The sequence below is a fragment of the Balaenoptera acutorostrata genome, chromosome 1, assembly GCF_949987535.1.
Source record: "Balaenoptera acutorostrata chromosome 1, mBalAcu1.1, whole genome shotgun sequence".
Taxonomy (NCBI): Eukaryota; Metazoa; Chordata; class Mammalia; order Artiodactyla; family Balaenopteridae; genus Balaenoptera; species Balaenoptera acutorostrata.
This window is the reverse complement of record NC_080064.1, coordinates 150,061,157-150,076,488: the sequence shown is the minus strand read 5'-3', so window position 1 is coordinate 150,076,488 and position 15,332 is coordinate 150,061,157. Positions and strand designations below refer to the sequence as shown.

The window sequence follows — 15,332 nt, the reverse complement described above, 5'->3', positions numbered from 1 at the left end:
TCCCTGCACGGTCACCATCAGGAATGTTTGCAGAGCGACAGGCAGGATAAGGCGTGAGTTGGCCTGTAGCAATCTGCAGCATCAACTTTTTGGACCCCCTTAGGTTTTTACCAGCTACATTGACCTCCTGTACCCGACAGAAGACAGGAATGACCGGTTAAGAGATTCTTATTTCTTCACCTGTGAGTGCCAGGAATGCACCACCAAAGACAAGGTAAACTCCCCAACCCAGCACAAGTGCCGACTGTGCTCTCTCTCTCAGGGCCTCCATGCCAAGCGAGCGCCCCTGTCTGACTTGGGGCGTCTCCTCCTGTCGTATTTTTGAGGCTTTAAACCCGCCTTACTAGCATAGCCCCGGGGGAATCCAGTTAGACCAGATCTTTGTTCAAACCTGATTCTCACAGCTGATTAAAACATTTCCATCACATTGTTCAAGTAAGAGAAGGATTTGCCAAATTGCTATGTCTTGAAAAGAAATGGCTGCTCAAAAGAGAGGGAAGGGAAAAAGCACATGAGAAACATGTTCAAGCTTTCCTACCTATTCACCAGAATCTGAAGAATTTTCTCTGGCATTGTGCAAATTATTTTGTCAGTGCCACCCCTCCTTATTCTATTCTCTTGATTTCACTGATGTCTGAACACACATATCTGCCCACAGCAAACATATTCTCGGTGTCTTGCCTAGATAAGGAGGGTCTAGAAAATTAATTTTTTTGTAAAAAAGTAATGAGTATTGAACTTCTCTTAGATCCCCTGCCTGATTCCCTTTCATTCTTTTGTAACTTTAGAATGGGTAAGCCTCTACCTGTGCATGGGAAAACGTGCTATTTGAGAGGTCTCCCCATCAGTATGGTTTCCATGGGAAGTAACCTGTGGACATTTCCCTCAGGATAAGGCCAAGGTGGAAATCCGGAAGCTCAGTGACCCCCCAAAGGCAGAAGCCATCCGTGACATGGTCAGATACGCACGCAATGTCATTGAGGAGTTCCGGCGGGCCAAGCACTACAAATATATCCTTTACAACCATCCCTCCCTTACAGGGGGTGTTGGGGAGTTGGGCACGGGGAACAGGAGAAGAATGGGTTTCAGATTCTGAATATGGGAGGAAGGATGTGTCCTGGTAAATGTTTAAAGACTTACTCGCCATCCATCACTTGGAGTCAACTACATCAGCATTTCATGATGTTGACCGTATCTATTTCTCCTCGTTTGACTAGTTTGCTCAGGAGCGCATCCTTGTGGAAGACTTTTATTGTCTAAAACTGCAGAACAGTTCCTTGAAGACCCTCACTGACTGGGTATCTTCCTTTGGGCAAGGCACCTCACCAAGGGTTTTGCTGTGTAACAGATGGAAACAGGCTCATAGATAGCAAGTAACTTGCCCAAGGGACACCGTTCACCAGGGCAGAGCCAGGTTTTGCCCCAGGTCTGCTAGCCTAATCCATATTCTTAACCGCTACGGTATAGCATTTTCTTGGGTGTTGAAAAGGCATTAGATTCGTACTGAAGAAAGAAAGAAAACCAGTGACAGGAAATGGGAGAAAGGCACATTTTTTTCTGAGTGTAAAAAAGAACGTTCCCATGGTGGGGACTTTTTCCTTAAGAACTTTAGCAAAAGTTCTCAGCTTGGGTGAGGATTTAAATTTAACTAGAAAATTGAAAATTTCTTATTCTAATCAACATTGTTTACAGCTGAAAGGAGGCTCTGTTCCCTGTGGCTAAAATTCTTTGTGTTTAACAGCTGAGGTCTCCAGTTTTTCCTAGTTTTTTTCCTCCAGAAAAATATGACTCCTTTCACTTTTGCCCGGCTTTCTGTAATTTACTTTTTCGGAGGGTGAAGGTAGGGGTGGAGTGAACAAAATAGTTTTAACTCCTTGCCCCTGGGGCCTTGGGAAGCCTCCTAGCTGATCTGCCAGGCCTGTCCTTTCCTTGACTCCAGAGCACCCCCTAGTGAGCTGCTGGAGATCTGCGAGCTCAGCCAGGAGAAGATGAGCTGCGTGTTTGAGGACAGTAACGTGTACATGCTGCACATGATGTACCAGGCCATGGGCGTCTGCTTGTACATGCAGGACTGGGAGGGAGCCCTGCGGTACGGACGGAAAATCATCCAGCCCTACAGGTGATCGCAGTGGCTCTTCCCATCATCTTAGCACAGAATGGAAGTGGGTGATTCAGAATGGTCCCTTGGCTGTTCTGTCTTGACGCTGTCATGTTGGAGCATGCCAGGAGCAGCTTTCTCTCCTCCGTACACATCTGGAGGTGCAGGCGCAGGGTGCTTCCACTGGGCCCGGCCTGTGCCCTCCACCACCCAGAAGAGGCACCCGGGGAGGCAGGTTAAGGTGCCGCAGGGGGTGCCGGGGCAGGATCCCTCCCAGGACCCATCCAGGGTGCTCCGTCCACAGTAGTTAATTCAGACCGGTATTAAAAAGCCACCTGTTTGTTTCGTTTCCCTCCCATGCCTTGCAAGTTAAATGGCACTTAGTAATCCATTAGTGGTGGATCAGAAACCCTGCTTTTCTATCCATCAGAAATCCATCAGAAACCCTGCTTTTCTATCCCCTTCTTTTGCTTTTTTCAGGGTGCAGCATCAGTTTTGCAAATGGGGAAACTCTGGGACTGGTGTGTTGTCTGTGGTTATTTAATATCCTCCCCTAGATTTGAATAAAATAAGTGGGATTTTAACTTGTAGTAATAATGAATGTTAACCATGGGGAAGTTTCCATGTTGAGAGGGTTAGTAAACCTTAAAGTGGGTGACAGAAGGAGGCTCTGAGTAGCCACTTCAGGGCCTGGCTGGCCTAGATCAGATCACTGGGGCGTCTGTTAAACACATTGACATTATGCATTTACGGGGTCCTCTCCAGGACCAAGTGGATCAGAATCTCTGGGTATTGGACTTGAAATCTCTGTGTTCCAGAAGCACCCTGAGGGCTTTTGAGAAGCCCTCAGTACTTCTTCAAGTTCTAAGATTGGGGACTGTAAAGTTTACGTCCAGTCTGACTTTCCACTGCCCAGTCGGCCCTCCACTTACCGCACAGTGCCCTGATTAGCCAGCAGGGGGGGCCCATGCGGGAAAAAAGCCAGCTCCTAAAATCTGCTCCTGGAAACAGAATTTGATACTTTAGGGATAATCTCAAAGCCTATCCTTCTTCCTGAGGTGGGTGAGGAAGTCCTCTGGGTCATGTACACTTCCCTCTGTAGATCGGGCCATGTACACTTCCCTCTGTAGATCTGTAGGGAGAGAGACAGAGAATGAGAGTGAATGTTGGCCTTGTGGTTGCTCTCCCAGCAGGGCTTGCTGTGCTGGACCCTCTGTTAGCTTAGGGAGCTCTTCCGGGGGGCCCAGCCCTGGCCTTCTCTTGGTTGCTGGCTCTAGGGATCCCTCTGGGCAGCGAGCTGCCCGCTGCCTAGGAATACAGCTAGAATGTGTCTGTTTTGGATGGACTTTGAGGATAGAGCAGGTAGAACAGATCAGCCTGTAAATAAACACCTCAAACACACACACGTGTGTGTACACACACACACACACACACACACACACACACACGCACACACACCAGCTGCCTCCTGGTCTCTGTTCCTAGGGAGATGGCTCCTTCCTAGGCAGGCCCCATCAGTCAGCCTTCAGTTAAAACCAGAGAGAACACCTGCTGTCTACAAAGTCTTCTCCTGGGCAATAGAGAAGGAATATCTAGAAGAAGTAGGAGGTGTGTACCTGACTTCAGAGAGCTTATAATTTTGCCAAACCAACTGATATCATAGAGTGTGACAGAAAGCCGAGGTCTTGAGACATTGGTATGTTTGTATCTCTAAGTATACTATCTTTTTAATATGAGGGGATAGGTCTGTTGTCCTCATAAACAGGGAATTTTCCCAATGCTCTGCAAAGCGTGCACCTAAAAGACAAAAATCTGGGGCTGGAACCGAATGCTGTGTTTATACATGTTTCTCCATAGGATCTCCCCTGTAGATTTTATGTGGTTTTTCAGAAACACACGAACTGCATAAAATGAAGTGCATCCACGATGGGTGGACAGGGTGGAACCATCCATGCCCTCCACCCAGCACCTGCCGGGGCCTGGAGGAGCCTGCCTGCTGTGGAGAGTGTGGCCGTCTGCTGGGCGACCACAGCTCACCGCACCCGGCCTGTGGGCTCCCGGCAGCCGTTGACAAGGTGGCCTGTTGTCTCTTCTCTTCTCCCAGTAAGCACTATCCTCTGTACTCCCTCAACGTGGCCTCCATGTGGCTGAAGCTGGGAAGATTGTACATGGGCCTGGAGAACAAAGCTGCTGGCGAGAGAGCTCTGAAGAAGGTATGTGTGTGATGGGAGGTTAGGACGCCCAGTGCCTGATGGACTCCTCACACCTCCCTTCCTGCAGGACTCTGGTGACTGACCGGGTCGTCGAGAAAGACTAGCCCTTGGCCGCCCTCCGGCCATAGGAGTGGGAGGGGGTGGATTCGGCAGGCGGCAGGGTAGTAAGTAACTGAGCCTTTGGCAAGTTTGCATCCTGACCCTTCTGTCGGGAAAGGGGTGTCCACATTGTGGTTACAGGTTCACGGCTGTGGGGAAAGGGGTACTGCCCTTTGTCCCCTGGGAATCCATGGAAGTGCTATAAGTATGTGATCATGATACGAGGCTGGCATTATTAAAATGTCTTTTCTGGTCCACTATTACCGATAAAAAGAAAGAAAAAATAAAAAAGAGGCCATAGATAGGTCAGGAGACCGTAGTGAGGGAATTCTCCAAATTTCTGCCCTTTAGGATTTACAGATTCGTGTTGCCTGATTGTGGTGAAATCAAGGCAGTTGGGTCTGGAGAGGCCCTCAGCCTGAGGATTATCCATTTGCAGTTTCTAAAATAGGCTTAGTAATCATTGTCAGCGTTCATTGAGTATGGTTATGTGCCAGGACCTGCCAGTGGGCCAGGGGCCAGGGGCCAGGCCCTGCCGCTCACAGAAGCACAGCCACTATGCCAAGTATTGGTTCTCATTGCTGTTTATATAGGAATCAACAGTTAATAAAATACAATCTTTGGGACAATTATTATTTATGTAGAAGACAAAAGTTGTTAAAATATAACCTTTGGGACAGTCTGTTTATACCTGTTAAGAGAATCTTTCTGAAAGTTGGGGCCGTGGACTAGGCCTGGATGCCTAATTCTCCAGATTCCCCAAATCTTCCCAATGCAGTATACGGAAAGATGGAGTAAGGTCCGACATCCCAAATGGAAGGGCCAGGGCTGAGCCAGACTAGAAGTGGGAGTTAAGAATAAAATTTTCTGTTTATAAACTGTGGAATTTGTCTTCTAAGATGACATTTATTGCCTTGGTGAGGTTGGAAAAAAATTAACCAGTTAGGTCTCAACGGCAGAGTGTTGTTAAGTAACTAATTGCTGATCACTGAAGGATAGAGTAGATCTGAGGAAGGAACACGAGTCCTGACGTGAATGCAGAGGGCAAGGAGAGACATTTAAACCAGGCGATTCCTGAAGGCTTGCACTCCTGTTGGTTTGAGATCTAGGAAGAGAATGGTAGAATAGAAAGGAAGGCCCATCAGAGTCACAGGCCATCAAAAATTCCCTGTTTAGGGGATGTGGGAATAATTTAAGTTTTTCGATCTGTGAAGAATACAGTTGAATACAAAAGAGCAAAATAAATTATTATGGATTACATTAGGTATGTAATTCCTATATGCCAGGCACTATTCTAAACACTTGATGTGTATCAGCAACTCTGAGAGGTATGTATTATTCCTATTTTACAGATGAGGAAAGTGAGGCACAGAGTAGTTAAGTGAATTGCCCAAGGTCACACAGCTAGAAAGTAATGGAGCCACTGGAAACCCTTGCACTTAAAGAAACCTTATTAAATATGTGCTCCCTGGATTCCTCACATGAAACTTGTGCCTATTTTTAAGATTTTAAAGAATATGTATAAAGATGTAAGCATGCACTTTTTGAAAGGGAAAAACAGTTTAGTCACGTCTTACACATCAGTAATATGAACTAAAATCAAAAAGGTTTGTCCCTAAATCAGTTTCTCTATCATTTCTTCAGCTGCTGAAGAATGTTTTCCTCAGCAGTCGAGACTGGGTGACTAGTTGGATGTGAGAGAATCTTGTCCTTCTTTCTTTTAAAAAAAAAAAACCAGACTCTGGAGGCTAACACAGGCTCTGAAAGCCAGTTTGCATCCTGTGCCTTCAAGCAGAGAGGTCCAGCCTGAATTAAAGCTAACCCCGGGGGGAGGGGCAACGGGACTGGCTTCAGGCTCTCAGCCCCTGTCCTCTCTCTCCTAGGCCATTGCCATCATGGAAGTAGCTCATGGCAAAGACCATCCGTACATTTCCGAGATCAAACAGGAAATTGAAAGCCACTGAAACTACGCTGACACTTTAGTTTTTACTTAAATCCAAGTGCAGAAACCTTCGAGGATTTGACTGTTTCAAATCATACACGTCATGCCAGCATCTCTGTAAACTCATTGGAATGAAAACACGACTTGCACTTAACCTCACAAATGGCTTACTTGGATGTTGGTCTTCATCTTTAACCTTAATATCAAATTAATTTTTGAATGCTTTTTTTCCCTAAAAGATAACGGCATGGTTTCATATATTATAATATACTTTGGACAGATTGCATTTAAAAATGCAGTTATTTTTCCCTTCGTGCCTACTGTAATGTTCTAAACATACATGAATTACGAAAGAGAATTAAAAAAGGTAATAGTATATGAAGTTTGTGTTTTCCTCTGTCGGTCGTGGGGGAGGGGGGTGTCGAAGTGGTGATGGAGCCGGGTCTTGGCACGGATGTTGCACCTGTTCTGCATCAGGCAGGGAGCCCCGGCACGCCCACCCCCAGGAGTGGGCTCTGCGGCCTCCTTAGCCTGCAGCTGCTTTCCCTGTACAGTGCCCATGGAGGACGGCAAGACCCAGGACTGAGAAGGTGCAAGAGGGAAGAAAGGTATCAGTAGCTGGGAGCAGCTGAGTGATATGGGTGCCCCTCCCTGGCAGGAGAATGCATCAGTTTCAGTTTTTCTGTCCAGTGTCTGGTATCCCTTCAGTGCATAATGATTCTGTGCAGTACTCTCCTTGTTTGGAAATACTCCAGGGTAAGCCTGAGCAGGAAAAACATTTTTTCCTTACCGACTCCATGTTGTTCAGCAAACGCTGATCTCTCCCTGCACGGCAGGGAATCCACCTTCGCCACAGCCTGGACCACAGCAACCTGCGAATTTCTCAGCAGCTGCTTCAGAGAGGGGCACAGCCCTGAGCACCACAGCGCAGGGATGTTTCTTGGATGAAGTTTCTTCTGATCCAAAGAGAGGAACCTCCCCATTAGGTAATAATTAAAGCCTGATGGAGTTTACACTCAGCTTTCTTTCAGATTCATGATCTGCAGACAGCTTGGAAGCAGCTGTGAATCTGGTCTGTTATCCTTCCTTCCTCATCTACAGACACCCACACACATCTCTCACTCGCAGTTAACTGCACACGGTGGATTCAGCAGGTAGAATGCCTTCTCTTGTTCAGTGAAGTGCGTTAAGATGTTTACTGAACACCTACTATATGCAAAACATGCTCCAAGTGCATAGAGATGAAGAAGGCATAGTCCTGGCTCTGGGGAGCTTAGTGTTTTAAGAATGCAAATTTACTCTGTAGCTAGGCCTAAAATAAGCTTAGCCCAACATCTGTCTAGGTTTTATAAGATTTGTAAGGTAATAATACTTTCTCAATAAATTTAAATTATATGAAAAAGTGAGCTGTTCCTTCTTTCTCAGCAGTCCTACCACCCAGAGGTAACCACTGTGATAGTTTGCTTATGTGGCCCTAAGTGTTTTCCACACCCGTATAGCATATCTGTATAAATAGATTTAGAAAAACAAAGGCAGAATGGTACTGACGTATTTTGTAGTCTGCTTCTCTGACCTAACAATAGGGACCCTTTTCATTTCAGCATTACAGATTTGCTTCATTCTTTTTAGAGGCAGAACATTGCATGGAATGTGTATGTCATAATCTACTCAGCCGTTCTCTTATTTATGGGCATGTGGGTTTTCCACTTTGCTGCTATTATAAACGACACCACAGTGAACAGTCTTAGACGTATAACTTTGCTGACATGGGGTACCATTTTTGGAGACAGATTCCTAGAAGTGGAATTTCAGGATCAAATAATGGAAACTTTTTTTTTTTTTTAATACTTTAGAAACTGTAGTCCTTAATTTTCCAGTCTGTGTGTGTGTGAGGGAACAATGTGGGTTTACTATAGTGTTCAGAAATGTTGTTCTTTTTTTTTTTTTTTTTTTTTTTATTTTTAGCTGTGGTGGGTCTTCGTTTCTGTGCGAGGGCTTTCTCTACTTGCGGCAAGAGGGGGCCACACTTCATCGCGGTGCGCGGGCCTCTCACTATCGCGGCCTCTCTTGTTGCGGAGCACAGGCTCCAGATGCGCAGGCTCAGTAGTTGTAGCTCACAGGCCTAGTTGCTCCGCGGCACGTGGGATCTTCCCAGACCAGGGCTCGAACCCGTGTCCCCTGCATTGGCAGGCAGATCCTCAATCACTGCGCCACCAGGGAAGCCCCCGAAACTTTTTTTTTTATTTGAATAAGTATGGCCACATTTCCTTTTTAAAAAGCTGCATCAGGTACCAATAGAATATAATATTTATAGTATTTGTTTTCCTCTACCCTCATAACACTGTATTGTTTAAAATTTTTTTGCCAATATAATGTGTGAACTATTTTGTTTATATGCATTTATTAATGAAGTTGGGCACTTTTTCATATACTTAGGAATCATTGTGTTTCTTCTGTGAGTTGATATTCACAGCCATTGCCTATTTTGCTATTTATGCCGTTCATAATAATTTCTAAGATCTCAATGTATATTGGGATATTAGCTCTTTGTCATGTGTTGAAAATATTTTCCCCTGGCTGTCCATTAACTTTATTTTTCATGACACTTGTACTAAGGCAGATTTTTTTTCCATTTTTAAATGAAGAAAAGAAATACAACTTTGATCTGTCTGGAATCGTTTTATTTAATACATTGTTTAATGGTTAAGGGATCTAATAGTACTCTAAACTTTTTAATGTTCAAAATTGCTAGCCACTTATGCCAGCATTGTTATGGAATGATTTCTTTTCCCCTGCTGATTTGAAATGATACCATTATCATTTCCCTAAGACTTAGGTTTATTTCTGCAGTGTTTCATTCCATTGATCCGTCTACTATAGAAGTAAAGTACTTTTAATTATTGTTGCACTGCAGAACTTTTAGTATCTACTACAGCTAATCCTTTTGCGTTCTCTGGAGTTTTTCTGACCATTCTCCCATGTTTAACCCTACAAAGTACTTTAGAATCACTTGGCCAAGTCCTCTCATGGCCTTTCCCTACTCCCCCAGCAAAAGTACTCCTGGAATATTTATTAGAATTGCATTGAACTCATTGGTACTCAGAGAACTGACCTCTTCATGAGTCTTTCTATCCAAGAATGTTATGAGTTTATCGATTTGTCTACATTTTGCCTCTAAAGTAGTTTAGTTATATTTATACAGGTCCTGCACATTCTTCTTAATTCCTAGATTTTATGTTTTCTATAGCTATTAGGAAAGAGCTCTTTTCTTCTATATATTTCTTAACTGTTAAGTCTGACAAGTTTTCCCTATTTGTTGTTAAAGATAGTAAAAAGTAAAATCACATGAAATTGATGTGTTTGATCCTGTTTTTGTCATTTTATTGCATATTTGTGTTTTTCTTATATTTATCTTTTGCTCTTTTGAGTTTTCTTTTCTCTCTTTTTTAATTTGCTTCCTGCTGATAGAGTATTTGGAAATAAACAGGGCTGTCTACTCATGGTTAGTTTTATGTCTAAACTATAGGGTAAGACTACTTTTTCTGTTCATCAACCAAAGAAACTGAGTCCATTTACTCATTCCATGAATGACAAAACAAATTAGTGTGTGTACCTATTCTCTTGCCATTCTACTTGACTTCTCTCCATGTTCATTGGTATTTTGTCTAGTATCAACTTTTTTTTTCTATTAAAGTAGATGCTGTACAATATAAGTTATAGATATACAATACAGTGATTCACAGTTTTTAAAGGTTTTACTCAATTTATAGTTATTATATAATGTTGGCTATATTTCCCATTTTATAATATATGCTTGTAGCTTATTTTATACCTAATAGTTTGTACCTCTTAATCCCCTACCCCTATATTGCCCTCCCCATTCCCTCTCCACACTGGTAACCACTAGTTGGTTCTCTATATCTCTGAGTCTGCTTTTTGTTGTTGTTGTTGTTATATTCATTAGTTTGTTGTATTTTTTTTTAATTTTTTATTTATTATTTTTATTTTTGGCTGTGTTGGGTCTTCGTTTCTGTGTGAGGGCTTTCTCCAGTTGCGGCGAGTGGGGGCCACTCTTCATCGCGGTGCACGGGCCTCTCACTATCGCGGCCTCTCTTGTTGCGGAGCACAGGCTCCAGACGCTCAGGCTCAGTAGTTGTGGCTCATGGGCCCAGTTGCTCCGCGGCATGTGGGATCTTCCCAGACCAGGGCTCGAACCCGTGTCCCCTGCATTGGCAGGCAGATTCTCAACCACTGCGCCACCAGGGAAGCCCTGTTGTATTTTTTAAATTCCACATATAAGTGATTTCACACAGTATTTGTTTTTGTCTGACTTATTTCACCAAGCTTAATGCCCTCCAAGTCCATCCATGTTGCTGAAAATGGCAAAATTTTGTTCTTTTTTATGGCTGAGTAGTATTCCATTATATATATGTACCACATATTCTTTATCCATTCATCTGTTGGTGGACACTTAGGTTGCTTCCACATCTTGGCAATTGTAAATAATGCTGCTATGAACGTTGGGGTGCATGTATCTTTTCAAATTAGAGTTTTTGTTTTCTTCAAATATATACCCAGGAGTGGAATGTAGTTCTATTTTTAGTTTTTTAAGAAACCTCCATGCTGTTTTCCACAGTGGATGCAGCAATTTACATTCCTACCAACAGTGCACAAGGGTTCCTTTTTCTCCACATCCTCGCCAGCATTTGTTATTTGTGTTATTTTTGATAATAGCCATTCTGACAGGTGTGAGGCGATATCTCAGTGTAGTTTTGATTTGCATTTCCCTGATGATTAGCAATGTTGAGCATCTTTTCATGTGCCTGTTGGCCGTCTGCATTTCCTTTGGGAAAAAAGCCAGCTCTTCTGCCCATTTTTTAATAGGGTTGTTTTTTTGACATTGAATTGTATGAGCTGTTTATATATGTTGGATATTAATCCCTTATTGGTCATTAACATTTGCAAATGTTTTCTTCCATTCAGTAGGTTGTCATTTCGTTTTATCAGTGGTTGCCTTTACTGTATAAAAAGCTTCTAAGTTTAATTAGGTCCCATTTGTTTATTTTTGCTTTTATTTCCTTTAGGAGATGATCCAAAAAAATATTGCTGTGATTTATGTAAAAGAGTGTTCTGCCTATGTTTTCCTCTAGGATTTTTATAGTATCTGGCCTTACATTTAGGTCTTTAATCCATTTTGAGTTTATTTTTGTAAATGGTGTTAAAGAATGTCCTAGTTTCATCTCTTACATGTAGCTGTCCAGTTTTCCAAGCACCGCTTATTGAAGAGATTGTCTTTCTCCATTTCATATTCTTGCCTCTTAATCGACCAAAAGTGTGTGGGTTTATTTCTGGGCTTTCTATCATGTACCATTGATCTCTGTATGTTTTTGTGCCAGTACCATACTGTTTTGATTACTGTAGCTTTCTAGTATAGTCTAAAGTCAGGGAACATGATTCCTCCAGTTCTGTTCTTCTTAAGATTGTTTTGGCAATCTGGGGTCTTTTTTGTTTCTATACAAATTTTAAAATTATTTGTTCTAGTTCTGTGAAAAATGCCATTGGTAATTTGATAGGGATTGCATTGAATCTGTAGATTGCCTTGGGTAGTATGGTCATTTTAACAATATTGATTTTTCCAATCCAAGAACATGGTATATCTTTCCATCTGTTTCTGTTGTCTTCAATTTCATTCATCTGCATCTCATACTTTTCAGGGTACAGGTCTTTTGCCTCCTTAAGTAGGTTTATTCCTAGGTATTTTATTATTTTTGATGTGATGGTAAATGGGATTGTTTCCTTAATTCTGTTTTTGCTAGTTCATTGTTAGTGTATAGAAATGCAACAGATTTCTGTATATTAATTTTGTATCCTGCTACTTTCCCAAATTCATTGATGAGCTCTAGTAATTTTCTGGTGGTGTCTTTAGGAATTTCTATGTATAGTATCATGTCATCTGCAGACAGTGACAGTTTTACTTCTTCTTTTCCAATTTGGATTCCTTTTATTTGTTTTCCTTCTCTGCTGTGGCTAGGACTTCAAAACTATGTTGAATAGAAGTGGCAAGAGTGGGCACCTTTGTCTTGTTCTTGATGTTGGAGGAAATGCTTTCAGTTTTTCACCATTGAGTATGATATTAGCTATGGGTTTGTCATTTATAGCCTTTATTACGTTGAGGTAGGTTCCCTCTGTGCCCACTTTCTGGAGAGTTTTTATCATAAATGGATGTTGAATTTTATCAAAAGCTTTTTCTGCATCTATTGAGATGATCAGTGCTCGCTTCGGCAGCACATATACTAAAATATTGAGATGATCATATGGTTTTTATTCACTTTGTTAATGTGGTGTATCACAATGATTGACTTATGGATATTCAAAAATCCTTGCATCCCTGAGATATCAATAAATACCACTTGATCATGGTGTATGATCTTTTAAATGTACTGTTGGATTCAGTGTGCTAATATATTGTTGAGGATTTTTGCATCTATGTTCATCAGTGATATTGGCCTGTAATTTTCTTTTTTGTGATATCTTTGGTTTTGGTATCTGGGTGATGCTGGCCTCATAGAATGAGTTTGGAAGTGTTCCTTCCTCTGCAGTTTTTTGGAATAGTTTCAGAAGGATAGGTGTTAATTCTTCTCTAAATGTTTGGTATAATTCACCTGTGAAGTCATCTGGTCCTGGACTTCTGTTTGTTGGGAGTTTTAAAACTACTGATTCAATTTCATTACTGGTAATTGGTCTGTTCATATTTTCTATTTCTTCCTAGTTCAGTCTTGTGGTGTTGTACCTTTCTAAGAATTTGTCCATTTCTTCTAGGTTGTCCATCTTATTGCCATGTAGTTGCTCATAGTAGTCTCTTATGATCGTTTGTATTTCTGTGGTGTTGATTATAACTTCTCCTTTTTCATTTCTGATTTCATTGATTTGGGCCTTCTCTTTTTTCTTGATGAGTCTGGCTAAAGGTTTATCACTTTCATTTATCTTTTTAAAGACCCAGCTTTTTGTTTCATTGATTTTTTTCTATTTTTTTTACATCTGTATTTAATTTATTTCTGCTTTGATATTTATGATTTTTTTTTCTTTTACTAATTTTGGGTTTTGTTTGTTCTTCTATCTCTAGTTGCTTTAGGTATCAAGTTAGCTTGTTTGAGATTTTTCTTGTTTCCTGAGGTAAACTTGTATCACTATAAACTTCCCTTTTGCTTTTTGCTTTTGCTGTGTCCCATAGGTTTTGGATCATCGTGTTTTCATTCTCATTTGTCTCTAGGTATTTTTTGTTATCCTTTTTTATTTCTTCAGTGATCCAATAGTTCTTAAGTAGCATATTGTTCAGCCTCCATGTGTTTGTGTTTTTTCAATTTTTTTCTTGTAGTTGATTTCTAGTCTCATAGCATTGGGGTCAGAAAAGATGCTTGATATGATTTCAGTTTTCTTAAATATACCGAGGCTTGTTTTGTGGCCTAGCATGTGATCTGTCCTGGGGAGTGTTCCACGTGCACTTGAAAAGAATGTGTATTCTACTGCTTTTGAATGGAGTGCTCTATACACACCAGTTAATCCATTTGGTCTAATGTGTTATTTAAGGTCTGTGTTTCCTTGTTGATTTTCTGTCTGGATGATCTGTCCATTGATATAAGTGGGGTGTTAAAAATCCCTTACTATTATTGTGTTACTGTCGATTTCTCGTTTTATGTCCATTCATATTTGCCTTCTATATTTTAGGTGCTCCTATGTTGCGTGCATATATTGGGTTGGCCAAAATGTTCATTTGGGTTTCTCCCTAAGATGTTACAGAAAAACCCAATGGAACATTTTGGCCAACCCAATATAGTTACAATTGTTATATCTACTTCTTGGATTGATCCCTTGATCATTATGTAGTGTCCTTCTTTGTGTCTTTAACAGTCTTTATTTTAAAGTCTATTGTGTCTGATAGTAAGTTTGCTACTCAGGTTCTCTTTTGATTTCTTTTGCATGGAATACCTTTTTCTGTCCCCTCACTTTTAGTCTGTGTGTGTCTCTAGATTTGAAGTGAGTCTCTTGTAGGCAGTGTATACTAATATATGGATCTTGTTTTTGTATCCATTCAGCCACTCTGTGTCTTTTGGTTGGAGCATTTAGTCTGTTTACATTTAAGGTAATTATCAATATGTATGTTCTTATTGGCCATTTTGTTAATTGTTTTGAATTTGTTTTTGCAGGTCTTTTTTTTTTCTTCTTTTGTTCTCATGATTTGATGACTGTCTTTAGTGTTATGTTTGTATTCATTTTTGTGTGTATCTATTATAGAATTTTGGTTTGTGGTTACAATGAGGTTTTTAATCTAGCAGTCCATATATATATATATATATATATATATATATATATATATATATATATATATATACTCTCCTCCCCTCATGATTACTGTTTTTGATATCATATTTTTTATCTAATTGTGTATCCCTTAACTGCTTATTGTGGATCTAGGTGATTTTACTACTTTTGCCTTTTAACTTCCCTACTAGCTTTCTGTGTGGGTGATTTCCTACTTTTACTGTATGTTTGCCTTTACTGGTGAGCGTTTTCATTTCATAATTTTCTTGTTTGTAGTTGTGGCCTTTCCTTTTTAACCTAGAGAAGTTCCTTTAACATTTGTTGTAAAAGTGATTTGGTGGTGCTGAACTCTCTTAGCTTTTTCTTGTCTATAAAGCTTTTGATCTCTCCGTCAGATCTGAAGGAGAGCCTTGCTGCATAGAGTATTCTTGGTTGAAGGTTTTCCCCTTTCATCATTTAAAATATCTTGTGCCACTTCCTTCTGGCCTGCAGAGTTTCTGCTGAAAAATCAGCTGATAGCCTTCTGGAGATTCCCTTCTGTGTTATTTGTTATTTCCCTTGCTGCTTTTAATATTCTGTCTTTATCTTTAATTTTTGCCATTTTGATTATAGTGTGTCTTGGTGTGTGTGTTCCTCTCTGGGTTAATCCTGTATGGGACTC

General features: G+C 41.1%; 1 protein-coding gene across 2 annotated transcripts in view; it reads left to right on the top strand.

Annotated features, from left to right (window-relative positions):
• Nucleotides 1–6,728, top strand: part of SMYD2 (SET and MYND domain containing 2) — a 49,967-nt gene extending 43,239 nt beyond the window's left edge. For both annotated transcript variants that reach the window (XM_057551383.1, XM_057551380.1), the window contains 5 exons: nucleotides 104–214; nucleotides 890–1,010; nucleotides 1,945–2,119; nucleotides 4,203–4,311; nucleotides 6,294–6,728. In XM_057551383.1, the coding sequence (XP_057407366.1) occupies nucleotides 104–214; nucleotides 890–1,010; nucleotides 1,945–2,119; nucleotides 4,203–4,311; nucleotides 6,294–6,374 (597 nt within the window). In that variant the 3' untranslated portion in view covers nucleotides 6,375–6,728. The remainder of the gene's footprint in view (nucleotides 1–103; nucleotides 215–889; nucleotides 1,011–1,944; nucleotides 2,120–4,202; nucleotides 4,312–6,293) is intronic.
• The last annotated feature ends 8,604 nt before the right edge of the window (nucleotides 6,729–15,332 follow it).